Here is a 20,906-nt window from a genome sequence, read left to right on the forward strand (position 1 = left end):
AATACTAGCAACACTGATGCGTGCATTCGTCTACGACGTGTGCGTGGGCTTGGGAAACCCGGTGCAAGACCTCATCAACATCGTCTTCTTCCCGGCGCACCACTACCACGACACCACTGCACCCGTAACTCACACATCGCCTCCTTGTGCCCACGGCTCCATGGTGACTACCTCGACACCGGCTACCCTCACTCGAGGTTGACCACGACATCCCACGCACGGCTACCTCGACCGTGGCTACACCACCCTAAGCTCTCGGCTACCTCGACATCGACACAAATGGATATCTCCTTGCTTGAACAACCTCGTCGGTTTTCACTCTATCCATGACTTTCGCGATGTATCAACTGTTCGGCTGAGGGGAGGTGCCCGTCAGCTTACCTTCGGATTATTTTTCTGTTCATTGTCTGCGTCCCTACCGTTGTGACTGCGAGCGAAAGTGAAGTGTCATGCTTTTTTTTTAAAAAACATGGGATAAATTAGGATTTGTTCTAGCTTGTCTCGTGCTCCTAAATGGTCATGTATCCCTATATATATATGCCCACGAGGCTTTAGATATAACATAAAATCCAACGATTCCAGCAATAAACCTTTATTCCTTTTACACATTGGTTCACAGGACTGTCAAGGTCTACACATTAGAAAAAAAAAAAGGTCTGCACCTCGGTGATGCGCCCAACATGCCTCAAGACTCAAGAGTCAATGATCAAGTCACTGCAAGCGTTTATGTCACCGTCGGCAAAGGGAAAACATATGGCAAGGTTTCGTAGTTTTCAGGTGGGAAATTTTGAAGAGATTTTCCTATGATTTTCCCAGAGTTTTCGTACTACAGTGTGCAAGCTTTGCATTGCGGGCAATCACACGCAAGGAAAAATATCTCGCTGGAGAAGTGGAGAACATGGTCCAGATGGCCGGCTGGCTGTTATTCTGAAGGCCCGTCGCACGCCACTGATTACGTGCCAATGTGTCTGGCCACAAGCTCGAAACAAAGTGCCGGAATCATGGAGCGCGTGTGCCGTGTCTGTACTGCCGCGGGCGAGAAAAGGAAAATTCTATAGCTCACACGGCACACCTGGCTGGCTTTCGTCCCTCCCGGCGTTGCGGTCGTACTTGCCTGCCACCGGTATGGCGATGACGCGGATGGCTGGCTGTGCAGTGCAGGATTCCGTTCATCCCTGCGAAGAAGAAAGCTCGCGCCAAGAGTTTCGTGTTAGCGTACCCCAAACGTGCCAACAGCGACGAGAATGCATTTTGACCTTCAAATGCAGGAGCTCGCAAGGATCTCTCTGGTTATCTTCCGGCAGCGTCAACAGCTGTGAAAGAAATGATGCACGCACGGAAAATTTAGGCCGGGTGGGTCTAGCGAGCTAGCTGTCTGATTAATCTATGCACATGCCCATACTCGACGCGTGGCTTGAGTGTGTGAGATTAAGACGTCGCTCATGATCCAGACGGGCACGTCCTCCCTTTCTGTTGATGGCTCCTTCCCTTTGTGCTATGCACGTACGTGTCTGGCGTCCAGTTCAGTACATGGCATTGTCACCGGGAAATGGACTGCAGACCCGCGCGCGGCAGCGGCAGCTGGCGTGGTTTCGATGCGATTTCACGTGATTCGCATGGCACCTCCTGGTTTCTTCGAGCATTGCGGCATGGTGTAGATATGTTTGCCGCCAAAATTTCCATAGGAACGCGGTCGAACGATTCGGTTCCTTTCTCGTGCAGGCAAGGAGAATGTGAAATAGACGACAGAGCATTCCAAAACCATCTTCACCTAGTGCATCTGTTGAAGGTAAAACAGCAAGGGAAAGCCCTACAGATTCATCACGGTTCCGACGAACACAAGTCAAAAACAAGAAACCATCACGCTTGTGGAAGAAGGTCATGGACGTCGGATTGGCACCAACGGATCCACGTAGTACGTGTACGTGCATGGTGTGGCCCAGCGCCATAAATGCGCTAGCTAGCTAGCCAGGTAGGGCATGCAGAGGGAGCCTGGCCGTGGCCCATGGCACACTGGCATGGCGGACGACGGCGACCGGACACGAGCCGGAGCCGGAAGGAAGAGCGTGGCCCGTACACCACCCCTTGCCTCTTCCACATGTACCCCCTGCCGGCATTCCTTCTTATCCATCCACGGGTGTGCGGCATCGTCCACGTAGACCCCGCCCCTCCGCCCTCCCGCGAGCAACCACGGAGCCACGCACACGTGTCGATGTCCGCCCACTGCCCGCGCCGAACACCGAACGCGGAAGCGATTCCAGCCCGCCCAACTCTTGTCCCCCGGCCGCGTGCCCAGTGGACGCGCCTGCGCCTCGACACGCGTCCCCGCGGCCACGCGCGAGCGTCACGTGGAGCCGCATCCGACGGCCCCCGCGCCATCGCACAACTGTACGGGCCGGCCGCCGCGTGGCACGTAGCGCCTCTTCCCTCCTCCTCCCACATCGCATTTATATGGAGGCGCCACTTGCTCGCTGCCCCTTCAAAATCGCCTCGCCATTTGCCACACGTCGGAGGAGAGGACACCAGAGGGGAAATATTCAGCTGCCTGCTCTAGCTTGTTTTTTTTTTTGAAGAGTTAGTTCTTGGTTGGTGTCGTGATCCATGTCGGAGATCTGCTGCCACGTGCCGGCGGGGGCCGGGGCGGAGGGGAAGGGCGCCGACTGCCAGGACGGCAGCCGGGCGGCGCGGCGCCGGAGGATGGAGATACGGCGCCACAGGCTGGTGGCCGAGCGTGGGGCCGAGGAGACGTCCAGGAAGAGGCGGAAGCTGGAGGAGGAACCCTCCTCCACGGACGAGGAGGAGATTGAGCCCGCCAAGTACGGCGTGACGTCGGTGTGCGGCCGCCGGAGGGACATGGAGGACTCCGTTTCCCTCCGGCCCGAGTTCCTCCCCGGCCACCACTTCTTCGGGGTCTTCGACGGCCATGGCTGCTCGCATGTGAGCACACACATCCCTACTTCTTCTCATCTACTAGCACATGTCCACACCGAAAGGGGCAGGCACTTTGTTTCGAGGTTTGACTCGGGAGTAAATATTCATCGATTGAATTGCATGTGCGTGTAGGTTGCAACGTCGTGCGGCGAGCGGATGCACGAGATCGTGGCCGACGAGGCCCGTTCGTCGGGCTCAGACGACGCGGAGCGGTGGACGGGCGTCATGGAGAGGAGCTTCGCGCGGATGGACGCCGAGGCCGTGGGCTCAAGGTCAAGGGCCAGCGGCGCCGAGGCAGCGCCCAACTGCCGGTGCGAGCTGCAGCTGCCCAAGTGCGACCACGTCGGCTCAACGGCCGTCGTCGCCGTCGTCGGCCCTCGCCACCTCATCGTCGCCAACTGCGGTGACAGCCGTGCGGTCATCTGCCGCGGGGGCGCCGCCATCCCACTCTCATCCGACCACAAGGTATGTATGTATATATATATATATATGTGTGTGTGTGCGCCCACAACCAAGTTTTTCTAAGCTGTGCTGTTAAAGATTTCTAATGGCACGGCCGTCCGTTGTTCTAACCGTAGTTTGATTCGCTTTGATCAGCCGGATCGCCCCGACGAGCTGGAGCGGATCCAAGCGGCCGGAGGGCGCGTCATCTTCTGGGACGGCGCCCGCGTCTTCGGCGTGCTCGCCATGTCGCGCGCCATTGGAGACAGCTACCTGAAGCCATTCGTGATACCCGACCCGGAGGTGAGGGTCCTGGAGAGGAAGGACGGCGAGGACGAGTTCCTCATCCTCGCCAGCGACGGCCTGTGGGACGTGGTGAGCAACGAGGTGGCGTGCCACGTGGTGCGGTCGTGCGTGCGGAGCAAGGCCAAGCGCCGCGGGGGCCGGTCCAGCCCGACCTCCAACCTGAGCCCCAGGCAGAGCAGCGGCAGCGGCAGCAGCAGCGGCGACGAAGCCCAGAACGAGAGCGGCGGTTGTGCCGCCGGCGCTGGCTCCGAGAGCGACGACGAGGAGGTGGACGAGGCATGCGCCGAGGCGGCCATCCTGCTGACCAAGCTGGCGATCGCGCGGCAGAGCCCGGACAACGTCAGCGTCGTCGTCGTCAACCTCAGGCGCCGCCCGAGATTCTGACCGCCGCCGCTAGATCCATGGATCCACCAACACCAAGCCGGTCGTCCCTGCATCCCGACTCAGCGGCGAACGTGGCATCCATGGCGGTATTCATAAAATACACAACGGAATTATTCCGTTCATTATTCGGGGGGTGGTAAAGGTGTTCAGATCAGAACCGCCCCCGCCATTTTCCTTTCGAATGCAAAACCGGTGGTGCTTCCGGCGTGGCAAGAAACTTTCTCGAGCGTCAAGAGAAACTGTAACGTATGATATGTCCGGTGTCGCTTTGGCTCGCGGAAAACGATCAAGGCTTCCATTCCATGCATGATTCATCCTCCCAGCTCCGACTAGATCGAGATCTTCTTCCCTTCTTTGTTTATCATATGCTTCCTCCGGTCGGGGGCCGGGTGTGATTGCGCAATTGTTTGGACGCGTCCGGCAACGAGAATAGAATCGGTTGCGGAACCTCGACTACAATAATGTTTCGGGCGGGATGTTCTTGCCGGGTCCAAGAAGCTCGAGCTCGCATTGTTAATTGTTAATTCAGCAATGAGCATGCATCCGGTGGACGTGGAACCTTCACGCGCAAATGCGTGGAGCGTCGCAGGTGTCGCGCTGCCGTGATCTCCGTCTTGCCGCCGCTTGCCTCCTTTGGCAGTCGCTGAAAAGTCGTCGCGGCCGGTGGGTGAGCCGCCCTGCAGTAGTGAGTCAACAAATCCGCGGGCGAAAGCCTAATTATGGTGGACACGAGGCAGCGCGTGGTATGCTACGACTTGACGATGAGATCGTGGGGAGAAAAAAAGCAAGGAGGAAGAGACCGCTGAAATCACGTTTTCTGGAGGTGAATGACACCTGTTGCGCTGTCCCGAGTTTGGTCGACGATCTTTGGCCGCGTCCAAGAGCAGAAGATTCTTTCTTTTCTTTTCTTTTTCTTTCCGGGCTGCATAATAATGGTTTCGTTTGATCGGGACGGCGTTCATCGCCACCACGCCACGTCAGGGACGCCCCCGGCCGGGCCTTTTCCTGGTCCACTTTTAGTTCTGAGGATGAGGATGGGGATGGTGATGGTGAGTGTGAGGGCGATGCTAATACTTTTCTCCTCTAGACCAGTGCAAGGTAGCTGTGTTTTCCTGCGGCAACGTACACCTGGCTGCTCTCTGCTGGATCAGCGTGTGCACTTATAGTTCCAGTTGGTGTTGACGGGTATCGTGATTAGTAGTACTAGTATAATTTTTGAACGTAAACGGGTGTCGTGATTATGTCTTGCCTTGAGGGAAAGAATTGATTAACTAAGCCCAAGCACCCCCATGCAGATAAACCAAAGAGGGTCAGAACGTCCCGATTTTAGATATGTATTCGTACATAAACAAGATTAGCGTGGCAGAATTCCTAGATTAATTGTAGAGGCAAAAAGAACACATAAACTCCACGCGTCAAATAAAATGCGCAGGCAAATTAGCGGGTTTAGAACGGTATAGAAAGCAACTAGCAAAAGCGCGTCGTGCAACTCCTTTTTCACAAAGCTTTTGCGGCATTTTGCTTGGCAATTTAGATTTGCACAGTTAAAGCATCTCTGGCCGTTTGGCCCCACAAGGACCCGGCAGTTTGGACTCTACGCGCATGCCGGACGATGTCGGATAGTTCGTCTCTCGAGGAGACGCGCCTCCCACTTGTACATCCACCCGTGGCCGAAGCTGTTGGTCGTCGTTCCATCGTCAGGGAACATTTTGGTCATGACCTCGGGGAGCTTTCCGACGTTCGAGGTGAGTGAGGCTAACTCCAGCGCATGACTCTATCCGGTTCGGTTTGAAGTAAAACGGACAAATCCCACGGCCGAACGCGCGTCGTCTTAAACGCATCTTGTTTGTTTTGTGTCCAGACTGACTCATTTTCTGACGCAAACATGTGCTTCATTTGGGTCCTAGCGGACAGCGAGCGGACGCGCTTGAGCCCTCCTTTCATCCGCCTCGAAAACGCGTGACAGACGGCCACCTACCTCCCACCGTCCGTATTTACTGCGCACGCCTGGTAGGCCCCACCTATCATCCACTCAGGCGGGCGGTCGTCGTCCTTCTTTAAGTCGTGGACCGGCACGGCGCATGCGTCCACTCCACTCTGCGTGCCTTCTCAGGACCGACACCAAACCCTAGCTTTCTCCCACGTCCTTCGAGCTCTTCGGCCGCCGACAGCAAAGGGGTGGCGGAGCACCGGCGTCAAGGGGGAGGGGGTGCACGACCACGAGGCTGGGTGTTCGTCCGGCCGCCATCGCGTCGCGAGCAAGCCGCGCCATTCTCCTCCTCCGCCATGCCCTGCTCCGGCAGCCTTCTCCATTGCCCCTCCGAGCTCCCCGGCGCGCTCCCGGCAGTATGTCCATGCGGATGTGTGTCGCCGCTATTGGGAGACAAGGACGCCGCTCCCCTGGAGCGACCTCCACTTGCCGAACAACTGGCATATGTCCGCTGATCGGGTGTCGATCCCGCCGGTGCCAATGAGCGGTCGTGCTCGCCGCGATGAGATCCAACGCCGCCGACGCCGCCTCCCCGACGACCTGTACTACGACCTGAGGTACGCCGTGGATTCTCCCCTCTGGGACACTTGGTTCCGTGATGAGCATGAGGTGCGGCGCGCGTCCTATTTTGCGGGCGAACACAACACCCCGCGGCGGGCACGTGCAGAGCACCGGGCGTGCCCTTCGAGCCCTCCCCAGGTGCGCAGGCGTACGTGAGTGCGCTGCTTGACGTCGACACTATCGCCGTCGCCCTCTCCGTCACGACCACCAACTCCTCGCATGACCGAAGAGGAGGTAGCCCGGTTCTATTGGAAATATGCCCTAGAGGCAATGATAAATAGTTATTATTATATTTCTTGTTTAAAGATAATCGTTTATTATCCATGCTATAATTGTATTGAATGAAACATAGATGCATGTGTGGATACATAGACAAAACAATGCCCCAGCAAGCCTCTAGTTGGCTAGCCAATTGATCAATGATAGTCAAGGTTTTCTGGCTATATGCAAGTGTTGTCACTTGATAACTGGATCACATCATTAGGAGAATCATGTGATGGACTAGACCCAAACTATGAACGTAGCATATTGATCGTGTCATTTTATTGCTATTGTTTTTTGCGTGTCAAGTATTTATTCCTATGATCATGAGATCATATAACTCACTGGCACCGGAGGAATACCTTGTGTCACAACGTAACTGGGTGACTATAAAGGTGTTCTACAGGTATCTCCGAAGGTGCCCGTTGAGTTAGTATGGATCAAGACTGGGATTTGTCACTTCGTGTGACGGAGAGGTATCTCGGGACCCACTCGGTAATACAACATCACACACAAGCCTTGCAAGCAATGCGACTAAGTGTAAGTCACGGGATCTTGTATTACGGAACGAGTAAAGAGACTTGCCGGTAACGAGATTCAAGTAGGTATGCGGATACCGACGATCGAATCTCGGGCAAGTAACATACTGAAGGACAAAGGGAATGACATACGAGATTAGATGAATCCTTGGCACTGAGGTTGAACCGATAAGATCTTCGGAGAATATGTAGGATCCAATATGGGCATCCAGGTCCCACTATTGGATATTAACCAAGGAATGCCTCGGGTTATGTCTACATAGTTCTCGAACCCGCAGGGTCTACACACTTAAGGTTCGGCGACGTTTTAGTATAGTTGAGTTATATGTGTGGTTACCGAATGTTGTTCGGAGTCCCGGATGGAATCACGGACGTGACGAGGGTTTCCGGAATGGTCCGGAGACGAAGATTGATATATAGGATGGTTTCATTTGGTCATCGGAAAGTTTCGGGCAATTCCGGTAGTGTACCGGGAGTGACGAATGGGTTCCGGGTGTTCACCGGGAGGGGCCCACCCACCCGGGAGTGAGCCCAAGGCCCTAGGGTGGCGCCACAAGTCCTTAGTGGGCTGGTGGAGTCAGCCCAAGAGGGCTAAGGAAGAGGAGGACTCCTCCTTAGGAGTCCTCCTCCTCCTGGCGGCCGGCGCACCTTGAGGGACTTGTCCCTCAATGCTAGCCCCTCCCCCTCCCTCCTATATATAGTGGTGGTTTAGGGCTTTTTGAGACACAACTCTGCCACGTGCAACTCTAGCCTATACCACATAGTTTCACCTCTAGATCGGATTTCTGCAGAGCTCGGGCGGAGCCCTGCAGGAGTAGATCATCACCACCACCGAAGCGTCATCACGCTACCGGAGAACTCATCTACTTCTCCATCTTGCTTGCTGGATCAAGGAGCCCGAGATCATCGTCGAGCTGTACGTGTACTGAACGCGGAGGTGCCGTCCGTTCGTCGCTAGATCGGAACGGATCGTGGGATGGATCGTGGGACGGTTCGTGGGACGGTTCGAGGGACGTGAAGACGTTCCACTACATCAACCGCGTTTCTTAACGCTTCCTGCTGTGCGATCTACAAGGGTACGTAGATCTAATCTCCACTCACAGATGGACATCACCATGATAGGTCTTCGTGTGCGTAGGAAAATTTTGTTTCCCATGCAATGTTCCCCTACAGTGACATCATGAGCTAGGTTCATGCGTAGATGTTATCTCGAGTAGAACACAAAATGTTTTATGGACAGTGATGTTCGATTTGCTGCCCTCCTTAGTATTTTCTCGATTCGGCGGCATTGTTGGATTGAAGAGGCCCGTACCGACATAACTCGTACGCTTACGAGAGACTGGTTTCATCGATTGACATGCAACCTCGTTGCATAAAGATGACTGGCGGGTGCCTGTTTCTTCAACTTTAGTTGAATTGGTTTTGACCAAGGCGGTCCTCGGAGAGGTTAAATAGCAATTTGCAAATCTCCGTTGTGGTTTTTGCGTAAGTAAGATGTGATCATACTAGATACTCATAGCAGCCACGTAAAACATGCAACGGCAATTTAGAGGACGTCTAAATTGTTTTTGCAGGGTATGCTTGTGATATGATATGGCCAATGACGTGATGTGATATATTGGATGTATGAGATGATCATGTTGTAATAGTTAATATCGACTTGTACGTCGATGCTACGGCAACCGGCAGGAGCCATAGGGTTGTCTTTAAACTAACATTTGTGTTTGCAGATGCGTTTACTATATTGCTAGGTCGTAGCTTTAGTAGTAATAGCATAGATAGCATGACAACCTCGATGGCGACACGTTGATTGAGATCATGATGATGGAGATCATGGTGTGGTGCCGGTGACAAGAAGATCATGCCGGTGCTTGAGTGATGGAGATCAAGAAGCACAAGATGATGGCCATATCATGTCACTTATGAATTGCATGTGATGTTAATCCTTTTATCCACCTTATTTTGCTTAGGAAGACGGTAGAATTATAAGGTGATCTCTAACTAAAATTTCAAGACGAAATTGTGTTCTCCCTGACTGTGCACCGTTGCGACAGTTCGTCGTTTCGAGACACCACGTGATGATCGGGTGTGATAGACTCAACGTTCACATACAACGGGTGCAAAACAGTTGCACGCGCGGAACACTCGGGTTGCACTTGACGAGCCTAGCATGTGCAGACATGGCCTTGGAACACATGAGACCGAAAGGTCGAGCATGAATCGTATAGTTGATATGATTAGCATAGGGATGCTTACCACTGAAACTATTCTCAACTCATGTGATGATCGGACTTGAGTTAGTGAATTTGGATCATGCACCACTCAAATGACTAGAGAGATGTACCCTTTGAGTGGGAGTTTAGCAAGTAATTTGATTAGTTAAACTCTAATTATCTTGAACATAGTCTAAGTCCACTTTGAAATATTTGTGTTGTAGATCAATGGTTCACGCGACAGTCACCCTGAATTTTAATACCTTCCTAAAGAAAGCTAAGTTGAAAGATGATGGAAGCAACTTCGTAGACTGGGCTCGTAATCTTAAGTTGCTCCTGCAAACTGGGAAGAAGGATTATGTCCTTAATGCTGTGCTAGGAGATGAACCACCCGCTACGGCTGACCAAGATGTTCACAACGCTTGGTTAACGCGTAAGGAGGACTACTCAGTAGTTCAATGTGCAGTCTTATATGGCTTAGAGCCGGGACTTCAACGTCGCTTTGAGCATCATGGAGCATATGAGATTTTCCAGGAGTTGAAGTTTATCTTTCAGAAGAACGCCCGGATCGAGAGGTATGAGACCTTCGATAAATTCTATGCTTGCAAGATGGACGATAATTCGTGTGTCAGTGAACATGTGCTCAAAATGTCTGGGTACTCAAACCGTCTAGCTGAGTTGGGGATTGAACTCCCGCAAGAGGCTATCACTGACAGAATTCTTCAATCACTGCCACCAAGCTACAAGAGCTTTGTGTTGAACTATAACATGCAAGGGATGAACAAGTCACCCCGCGAGTTGTTTGCGATGCTGAAAGTCGCAGAGTCAGAACTCCGAAAAGAGCATCAAGTGTTGATGGTCAATAATACCACTAGTTTAAAGAGAAACGGCAAAGGCAAGAAGGGTAACTCCAAGAAGAACGGCAAGCCTGTTGCCAATCCGACGAAGAAACCCAAGGCTGGGCCTAAGCCTGAAACAGAGTGTTATTATTGCAAGGGACTGTGTCACTGGAAGCGCTACTACCCCAAGTATTTGGCTGATAAGAAGGCGGTCAAAGAAAAATCAGGTATATTCGATATACATGTTATTGATGTGTACTTAACCAGCTCTTGTAGTAGTGCATGGGTATTCGATACCGGTTCTGTTGCTCATATTTGCAACTCGAAACAGGAACTGCAGAATAAACGAAGGCTGGCGAAGGATGAAGTGACGATGTGCATGGGAAATGGTTTCAAGGTTGATGCAATCGTCGTCGGCACAGTTTCACTTCAGTTACCATCAAGATTAGTTATGAACTTAAATAATTGTTATTTAGTGCCTGCGTTAAGCATGAACATTATATCTGGATTTTGTTTATTGCGAGACGGTTACTCATTTAAGTCAGAGAATAATGGTTGTTCTATTTCTACGGGTAATATCTTTTATGGTCATGTGCCCAATGTGAGAGGATTGTTCATATTGAATCTTGATAGCGATAATACACATATACATAACATTGAGACCAAAAGAGTTAGAGTTAACAATGATAGCGCCATGTTTTTGTGGCATTGCCGCTTAGGTCATATTGGTGTAAAGCGCATGAAGAAACTCCATTCCGATGGACTTTTGGAGTGACTTGACTATGAATCACTTAACACGTGCGAACCATGCCTCATGGGCAGATGACTAAGACTCCGTTCTCCGAAACAATGTAGCGTGCAAGTGACTTGTTGGAAATCATACATACCGATGTGTGCGGTCCGATGAGTGTGGAGGCGGGCGGCGGATATCGTTATTTTCTCACCTTCACTCACGATTTGAGTAGGTATGGATATATCTACTTGATGAAGCACAAGTCTGAAACGTTTGAGAAGTTCAAGCAATTTCAGAGTGAAGTTCAAAATCATCGTAACAAGAAGATCAAGTTCCTACGGTGTGATCGTGGGGGTGAATATCTAAGTTTCGAGTTTGGTGCTCACTTAAGACAATGTGAAATTGTTTCACAATTGACACCGCCTCGAACACCACACCGTAATGGTGTGTCCGAACGTCGTAATCGTACTTTGTTAGAAATGGTACGATCTATGATGTCTCTTACCGATTTACCGTTACCGTTTTGGGGTTATGCATTAGAGACAACTGCATTCACTTTAAATAGGGCACCATCAAAATCCATTGAGACGACACCATACGAACTGTGGTATGGCAAAATACCGAAGTTGTCGTTTCTTAAAGTTTGTGGATGTGATGCTTATGTCAAAAAGCTTCAGCCTGAAAAGCTGGAACCCGAAGTGGAAAAGTGTGTCTTCATAGGTTACCCAAAGGAGACAGTTGGGTACACCTTCTATCTCAAATCTGAGGGCAAAGTGTTTGTTGCTAAAAACGGAGCTTTTCTTGAGAAGGAGTTTCTCTCGAAAGAATTAAGTGGGAGGAAGATAGAACTTGATGAGGTTGTCGAACCTCTAGTCCCTCTAGATGGTGGCACAGGGCAAGGGGAAACCCCTATCGTTGCGATGCCGGTTGAGGATGAAGTTGATGATGATGATCATGAAACTTCGGATCAAGTTCCTATCGGACCTCGCAGGTCGACAAGATCACGTACTACTCCTGAGTGGTACGGTAATCCTGTCTTATCAATTATGTTGTTAGACAACAATGAACCTGCGAATTATGAAGAAGCAATGGTGGGCCCGGATTCCAACAAATGGCTGGAGGCCATGAAGTCCGAGATAGGATCTATGTACGAAAAAAAGTGTGGACTTTGGAAGTACTACCCGAAGGCCGCAAGGCTATTCAGAAAAAATGAATCTTTAAGAAGAAGACGGACGCATAAGGTAATGTGACCGTTTATAAAGCTTGACTTGTGGCAAAGGGTTTTTCACAAGTTCATGGAGTTGACTACGATGAGACGTTCTCACCGGTAGCGATGCTTAAGTTCGTCCGAATCATGTTAGCAATAGCTGCATTTTTCGATTATGAAATCTGGCAGATGGATGTCAAAACGGCGTTCCTTAACGGCTTTCTTAAGGAAGAGTTGTATATGATGCAACCCGAAGGTTTTGTCGATCCAAAGAATGCTAACAAAGTGTGCAAGCTCCAGCGATCCATTTATGGACTAGTGCAAGCATCTCAGAGCTGGAATAAGCGCTTTGATGAGGTGATCAAAGCATTTGGGTTTATACAAGTGGTTGGAGAATCTTGTATTTACAAGAAAGTGAGTGGGAGCTCTGTGGCGTTTCTAATATTATATGTGGATGACATATTGCTGATTGGAAACAACATGGAGTTTTTGGAGAGCGTAAAGGATTACTTGAATAAAAGTTTCTCTATGAAGGACCTAGGAGAAGCTGCTTACATTCCAGGCATTAAGATCTATAGCGATAGATCGAGACGCCTGATACGACTTTCACAAAGCACATACCTTGATAAAGTTTTGAAGAAGTTCAAAATGGAACAGTCCAAGAAAGGGTAATTGCCAGTGTTACAAGGTATAAAATTGAGTAAGACTCAGTGCCCAACAACTGCGAAAGATAGAGAACAGATGAAGTTTCGTCCCTCATACGTCTCCAACATATCTATAATTTTTGTTGGTTCCATGCTATTATCTTGTCAAACTTTGGATGTTTTGTATGCCTTTTGTACCTTTTTTGGGACTAACTTATTAACTCAGTGCCAAGTGCCAGTTCCTATTTTTTTGCGTGTTTTTGACCCTTTTCAGAGGAGAATATTAAACGGAGTCCAAACGGAATAAAACCTTCGAAAAGATTTTTTCCAGAACAGAAGATACGAGGGAGCTTGAGAACCAAGGCAGAAGGCGCCAGGGGAGGCCACAAGCCCCCTAGCCGTGGCCTGGGGGGCCGTGCCTAGCAGGCTTGTGGCCCCCCTGTGGCTCCTCTGCCCCAACTTCTTCCGCCTATAAATCCCCGAAAAATCAAAAACCACGAGAGAGATCCACGAAAATACTTTTCCGCCGTTGCAAGCTTCTGTCTCCGCAAGATCCCATCTGGGGCACGTTCTGGTGCCCTGCCGCAGGGGGGATTCGGATACGGAGGGCTTCTTCATCAACACCATTGCCTCTCCGATGATGCGTGAGTAGTTCACCATAGACCTTCGGGTCCATAGCTAGTAGCTAGATGGCTTCTTCTCTCTCTTGGATCTTCAATACAAAGTTCTCCATGATCTTCATGGAGATCTATCCGATGTAATCTTCTTTTGTGGTGTGTTTGTCGAGATCCGATGAATTATGGATTTATGATCACATTATCTATGAATTTTATTTGAGTTTCTTCTGATCTCTTATATGCATGATTTCATATCCTTGTAATTCTCTTCGAGTTGTGGGTTTTGTTTGGCCAACTTGATCTATGATTCTTGCAATGGGAGAAGTGCTTGGTTTTGGGTTCATACGTGCGGTGACCTCACCCAGTGACAGAAGGGGTAGCAAGGCACGCATCATGTTGTTGCCATCAAGGGTAAAAAGATGGGGTTTATATCTATTGCATGAATTTATCCCTCTACATCATGTCATCTTGCTTAAGGCGTTACTTTGTTTGTCATGAACTCAATACACTAGATGCATGATGGATAGCGGTCTATGTGTGGAGTATTAGTAGTAGATGCAGAAAGTATCGGTCTACTTATCTCGGACGTGATGCCTATATGTATGATCATTGCCTTAGACATCATCATGACTTTGCGCGGTTCTATCAATTGCTCGACAGTAATTCATTCACCCACCGTAATATTTGCTATCTTGAGAGAAGCCTCTAGTGAACATGATGGCCCCCGGGTCTACTTCACATCATATTTTCAGCCCTACACTTTTAGTTTGTTGCACTTTCCGCCTTCAGATCTCACCTTGCAATCAATCGTGAAGGTATTGACAACCCTTTTGTAGCGTTGGGTGCAAGTTTGTTGTTTTTGCGCAGGTACATTGGTGCCTCATCTTGATACTCCTACTGGATTGATACCTTGGTTCTCAAACTGAGGGAAATACTTACTGCTACTGTGCTGCATCACCCTTTCCTCTTCAAGGGAAAAAACCAATGCAAGCTCAAGAGGTAGCAAGAAGAATTTATGGCGCCGTCGCCGGGGAGGATCAAGTCAAGAATAGTTTCCCGTCAACGTGCCAATTTCTGGCGCCGTTGCCGGGGAGCATCAAGTGAAGCTTATCCAAGTAAGTGTCGCAAACTCATCTCTTGCATTTACTTGTTTGCCTCTCGTTTTCCTCTCCCCCACTTCTAAAAAACAAAAAATTACAAAAATATTTGCCTTTTTTCGTTCGCGCTTTTCTTTCGCTTGCTTTCTGCCTGCTTGAGTGGGATAGTCTACCTGTCCTCATGTCTAGACCTACCGCTTCGAACGATACTCCCGAGAGTGAAGTTCTCAATTTCAAACAAAATGAGGAAGAAAACTTAAAGGACGCTTGGTATAGGATTTGCAATGCTCAGAGTAGATCTACTCGTAAGCAATCTACTACCGTCCTACTTCGCAGCTTTTATGTGCGTATTTCCCCTTGGAATAGGTATGTTCTTGACACCATCGTAGGCGGAAATTTCTTAGGTAGCCATACCGTTGATTCTTACGGTGCTTTAATAAATTTGGTAGGCTCACCCCCACTCATGGTTAATGGAACTACCTTAACTCTGGAACATGTGATGCGTAGGATGGATATCATTGAAAATAAAGTTGCTACAATCGAACTCATTGAGAATTTGGATAAAAAGATCCATAATCAAATCACTCAATACTGATCCAAGGTGGGAATGACTTTGAAAAATTTAAAGGAGAGGGAACCCACAGTTAACGAAAAACTAGGTCATGATTCTGCTAGGATTGGCAAACTTGAGGATGTTATAACCAACTTGGGTTCCGCTTTTTCCGCTGTGCAGAACACTCCAAATTTTGCCCACAATAAGGCCATCAAGGCTGTTTTTGTTCCTAAAAATAGTGGTGAACCATCTAGTAAGCGAGATGAAGACCTTAAGATGATGAGTGTTCACCCTACGTATGGTTTGAGTACCAAAGACGACGATACGTGATTCTATCGCCTTATGCCTAGCTAAGGGCGTAAAACAATAGCGCTTGTTGGGAGGCAACCCAATGAATTTATCTCTGCGTTTTGTTTTCTTTTTTTTGCGTCCACACCATCATAATTCTGTTATTATTGTGTTTTTGTGTGTTTCTTTTCGTGTTTGAGCCAAGTAAAACCTTTATGACTAGTTTTAGTGATGGTTGTTTGATCATGCTGGAAAAAGACAGAAACTTTTCGCTCACGAAATTATTTTTCATTTTTATCCAAAAGAGCTTTTGAGTTGATTCTTTTTTGTGCTGGTTGATATGCCAATTTCCCAAACTGCCGTAATTTTTCAGGATTTTTGAGATACCAGAAGTATACGAAGTATACAGATTGCTACATACTGGTCTGTTTTTGATAGATTCTGTTTTTGTTGTGTTGATTGCTTATTTTGATGAATCTATGGATAGTATCGGGGGGTACTAGCCATGGAAAAGTGAGAATACAGTAATCTAACACCAATATAAATAGAAATCAAGTTTGCTACAGTACCTCAAGAGGTGGTAGTTTGTTTTCTTGTGCTAATGATATCACGAGTTTCTATTTAAGTTTTGTGTTGTGAAGTTTTCAAGTTTTGGGTGATGTTCTCATGGACAAAGGGATAATGAGTGGAAAGAGGTAAAGCTTGGGGATGCCCAAGGCATCCCAAGCCAAATTCAAGGACACCAAAGAGCCTAAGCTTGGGGATGCCCCGGGAAGGCATCCCCTCTTTCGTCTTCAATCCATCGGTAACATTACTTGGAGCTATATTTTTATTCACCACATGATATGTGTTTTGCTTGGAGCGTCGTGTATTATAGGAGTCTTTTCTTTTTGTTGTGTCACAATCATCCTTGCTGCACACCTTTTGAGAGAGACATGCACTCATCGTGAATTTGCTAGAATACTCATTGAGTTTCGCTTATATCTTTTGAGTTAGGCAATTTAGCTCACATGTGCTTCACTTATATATTTTGAGGTAGATAACTTTGCTCTAAGTGCTTCACTTAGATCTTTTAGAGCACGACAGTGTCATATTTTGGAGAAATAAGAACTCTCGATCTTCACTTATATCTTTTTGAGAGTGCTCTCTCTGAGTAACTTGGTAGTTGGCTTGTGCTATGAAAGTAGTCCCAAAGGTGATAGGCACCCAAAGAGGATACAATAAAACTTCCATATTCATGTGCATTGATTATAAAGAGAAGTTTGATTCCTCTCAATTAGTTTTGAGACATGGATTTGGTAATATTAAGAGTTATGTTAGTAGGGTGTTGTGAATCTAGAAATACTTGTGTTGAAGTTAGTGATTCCCGTAACATGCACGTATGGTGAACCACTATGTTGGGAAGTCGGAGCATAATTGATTTATTGATTGTCATCCTTTGTGTTGCGGTCGGGATCGTGCCATGGCTAACACCTACCAACCCTTCCCCTAGGAGTATGCGTTTAGCACTTTGTTTCGATTACTAATAAAAACTTTCGCAATAAGTATGTGAGTTCTTCATGACTAATGTGAGTCCATGGTATAGATGCACTTTCACTTTCCACCATTGCTAGCCTCTCTAGTGCCGCATAACTTTCGCCGGTGCACAAACCCACCATATACCTTCCTCAAAACAGCCACCATACCTACCTATTATGGCATTTTCATAGCCATCCTGAGATATATTGCCATGCAACTCTCACCATTCCATCTCATGACATGTGCCGTCACTTTCATATTGCCATTGCATGATCGTAAGATAGCTAGCGAGATGTTTCAACGTCATACACCAAGCTAGATCGTTGCACATCCCGGTACACTGCCGGAGGCATTTACTATAGAGTCCTCGTTGTTCTAAGCATTGAGCTGTGAGTAAACTAAAGTGTGATGATCATCATTATTAGAGTATTGTCCCATGTGAGGAAAAAAGAGAGGCCAAAGTTGCCCACAAAAAGAGAGAGAGAGATACGGAAAGAGGCCAAAGAGCCCAAACAAAAAAAGTAAAAAAAAGAGAGAAAAAGAGAGAAGGGACAATCCTACTATCTTTTCCACACTTGTACTAGTGGGCACCATGTTCTTCATGATTGAGAGTCTCTTATTTTGTCACCACCATATGCTAGTGGGAATCTGCATTATATAACTTGGCTTGTATATTCCAATGATGGGCTTATAGCTCTAAGTGCATCCATTGCATGGTAATCCCTACTCTTTCACATTGATATCTATTGATGGGCATCTCCATAGCCCTTTGATACGACGAGTCGATGTGACCATCTCCTCCTTTTTGTCTCACAACCTCCACCCCACTCTATTCCACCTATAGTGCTATATCCATGGCTCACGCTCATGTATTGCGTGAGAGTTGAAAAAGGTTTGAGAAAGTAAGAGTGTGAAAACAATTACTTGGCCAATACCGGGGCTGTGCATGATATAAATTAGTTGTGTGGGGATGATGGAGCATACCCAGACTATATGATTTTGTAGGGATAATTTTATTTGGCATTGTTATTTCGAAAGTTCATGATTACCTTGCTAGTTTGCTTGAAGTATTGTTGTTTTCATGTCAATAGCAAACTATTGTTTTGAATCTTACGGATCTGAACATTCATGTCACATGAAAGAAGTTACAAAGGACAAATACGCTAGGTAGCATTCCACATCAAAAAATCAGTCTTTATCACTTCCCTACTCGAGAACGAGCAGGAGTTAAGCTTGGGGATGCTTGATACGTCTCCAATGTATCTATATTTTTTGTTGGTTCCATGCTATTATCTTGTCAAACTTTGGATGTTTTGTATGCCTTTTATATCTTTTTTGGGACTAACTTATTAACTCAGTGCCAAGTGCCAGTTCCTGTTTTTTCTGTGTTTTTGACCCTTTTCACAGGAGAATATTAAACGGAGTCCAAAAGGAATAAAACCTCTGAAAAGATTTTTTTCGGAATAGAAGATACGCAGGGAGCTTGAGAACCAAGGCACACGGCGCCAGGGGAGGCCACAATCCCCCTAGCCGCAGCCTCGGGGGGCCCGCACCTAGCAGGCTTGTGGGCCCCCTGTGGCTCCACTGCCCTACTTCTTCCGCCTATAAATCCCCGAAAAATCCAAAACCACGAGAGAGATCCACGAAAAATACTTTTCCGCCGCCGCAAGCTTATGTCTCCGCAAGACCACATCTGGGGCACGTTCTGGTGCCCTACCGGAGGGGGGATTCGGATACGGAGGGCTTCTTCATCAACACCATTGCCTCTTCGATGATGCGTGAGTAGTTCACCATAGACCTTCGGGTCTATAGCTAGTAGCTAGATGGCTTCTTATCTCTCTTTGATCTTCAATACAAAGTTCTCCATGACCTTCATGGAGATCTATCCGATGTAATCTTCTTTGCGGTGTGTTTGTCGAGATCCGATGAACTGTGGATTTATGATCAGATTATCTATGAATCTTATTTGAGTTTCTTCTGATCTCTTATATGCATGATTTCATATCCTTGTAATTCTCTTCAAGTTGTGGTTTTTTTTGGCCAACTTGATCTATGATTCTTGCAATGGGAGAAGTGCTTGGTTTTGGGTTCATACCGTGCGGTGAACTCACCCAGTGACAGAAGAGGTAGCGAGGCACGCATCGTGTTGTTGCCATCAAGGGTAAAAAGATGGGGTTTATCATGAATTTATGGCTCTACATCATATCATCTTGCTTAAGGCGTTACTCTGTTTGTCATGAACTCAATACACTAGATGCATGCTGGATAGCGGTCGATGTGTGGAGTAATAGTAGTAGATGCAGAAAGTATCGGTCTACTTGTCTCGGACGTGATGGCTATATGTATGATCATTGCCTTAGATATCGTCATGACTTTGCGCGGTTCTATCAATTGCTCGACAATAATTCGTTCACCCACTGTAATATTTGCTACCCTGAGAGAAGCCTCTAGTGAACACTATGGCCCCTGGGTTTACTTCACATCATATTTTCAGCCCTACACTTTTACTTTGTTGCACTTTCCGCCTTCAGATCTCACTTGCAATCAATCGTGAAGGGATTGACAACCCCTTTGTAGCGTTGGGTGCAAGTTTGCTGTTTTTGCGCAGGTACATTGGTGCCTCATCTTGGTACTCCTATTGGATTGATACCTTGGTTCTCAAACTAAGGGAAATACTTACTGCTACAGTGCTGCATCACCCTTTCCTCTTCAAGGGAAAAAACCAACGCAAGCTCAAGAGGTAGCAGTCCCCTATGCTTCAGCCATAGGTTCTATCATGTATGCAATGCTGTGCACTAGACCAGACGTCAGCTTGGCTATAATTATGGTAGGCAGGTTTCAGAGTAATCCAGGAGTGGATCTCTGGACGACGGTCAAGAATATTCTGAAGTACCTGAAAAGGACTAAGGAAATTTTTCTCGTTTATGGAGGTGACGAAGAGCTCATCGTAAAGGGTTACGTCGACGCAAGTTTTGACACCGATCCGGATGACTCTAAGTCTCAAACCGGATACGTATTTATTCTTAATGGTGGTGCGGTAAGCTCGTGCAGTTCCAAGCAAAGCGTCGTAGCAGATTATACATGTGAAGTGGAGTACATGGCTGCCTTGGAGGCAGCGAAGGAGGGTGTCTGGATGAAGCAGTTCATGACGGATCTTGGAGTTGTGCCGAGCGCACTAAATCCAATAACTCTGTTCTGTGACAACACTGGTGCCATTGATCTAGCAAAGGAACCAAGGTTCAAAAGAAGACCAGACACATCAAACGACGCTTCAACCTCATCCACGACTATGTCGAAGGAGAGGACATGAATATTTGCAAAGTGCACACGGATGTGAATGTAGTAGACCTGCTAACTAAACCTCTTCCACGGGAAAAACATGATCAACACCAGAACTATATGGGTGTTAGATTTATTACAATGTAAATCGCATGGCGATGTGAGGACTAGATTATTGACTCTAATGCAAGTGGGAAATTGTTGGAAATATACCCTAGAGGCAATGATAGATAGTTATTATTATATTTCCTGTTTAAAGATAATCGTTTATTTTCCCTGCTGTAATTGTATTGAATGAAAACATAGATGCATGTGTGGATACATAGACAAAACAATGTCCCTAGCAAGACTCTAGTTGGCTAGCCAGTTGATCAATGATAGTCAAGGTTTTCTGGCTATATGCAAGTGTTGTCACTTGATAACTCGATCACATCATTAGGAGAATCATGTGATGGACTAGACCCAAACTATGAACGTAGCATATTGATCATGTCATTTTATTGCT

At 47.7% G+C, this 20,906-nt stretch overlaps 1 protein-coding gene across 1 annotated transcript; it reads left to right on the plus strand.

Moving 5' to 3' along the window:
* The first annotated feature begins 2,403 nt into the window (after positions 1-2,403).
* On the plus strand, positions 2,404-4,369 carry LOC123449042 (probable protein phosphatase 2C 30). Its single transcript, XM_045126111.1, has 3 exons — positions 2,404-2,937; positions 3,064-3,396; positions 3,529-4,369. Exons 1-3 carry the CDS (start codon positions 2,602-2,604, stop codon positions 4,060-4,062), a joined length of 1,203 nt encoding a protein of 400 aa, XP_044982046.1. The 5' UTR covers positions 2,404-2,601; the 3' UTR covers positions 4,063-4,369.
* Positions 4,370-20,906: the final 16,537 nt, after the last annotated feature.

The sequence above is a fragment of the Hordeum vulgare genome, chromosome 4H (assembly GCF_904849725.1).
Source record: "Hordeum vulgare subsp. vulgare chromosome 4H, MorexV3_pseudomolecules_assembly, whole genome shotgun sequence".
Taxonomy (NCBI): Eukaryota; Viridiplantae; Streptophyta; class Magnoliopsida; order Poales; family Poaceae; genus Hordeum; species Hordeum vulgare.

Excerpts from the sequence above, each read along its gene's own strand:
- LOC123449042 (XM_045126111.1), top strand. The coding sequence starts at position 2,602 with ATGTCGGAGATCTGCTGCCACGTGCCGGCGGGGGCCGGGGCGGAGGGG. Across the intron at positions 2,938-3,063 it reads ACGGCCATGGCTGCTCGCAT|GTTGCAACGTCGTGCGGCGA; the intron begins GTGAGCACACAC and ends ATGTGCGTGTAG. Across the intron at positions 3,397-3,528 it reads CACTCTCATCCGACCACAAG|CCGGATCGCCCCGACGAGCT; the intron begins GTATGTATGTAT and ends CGCTTTGATCAG.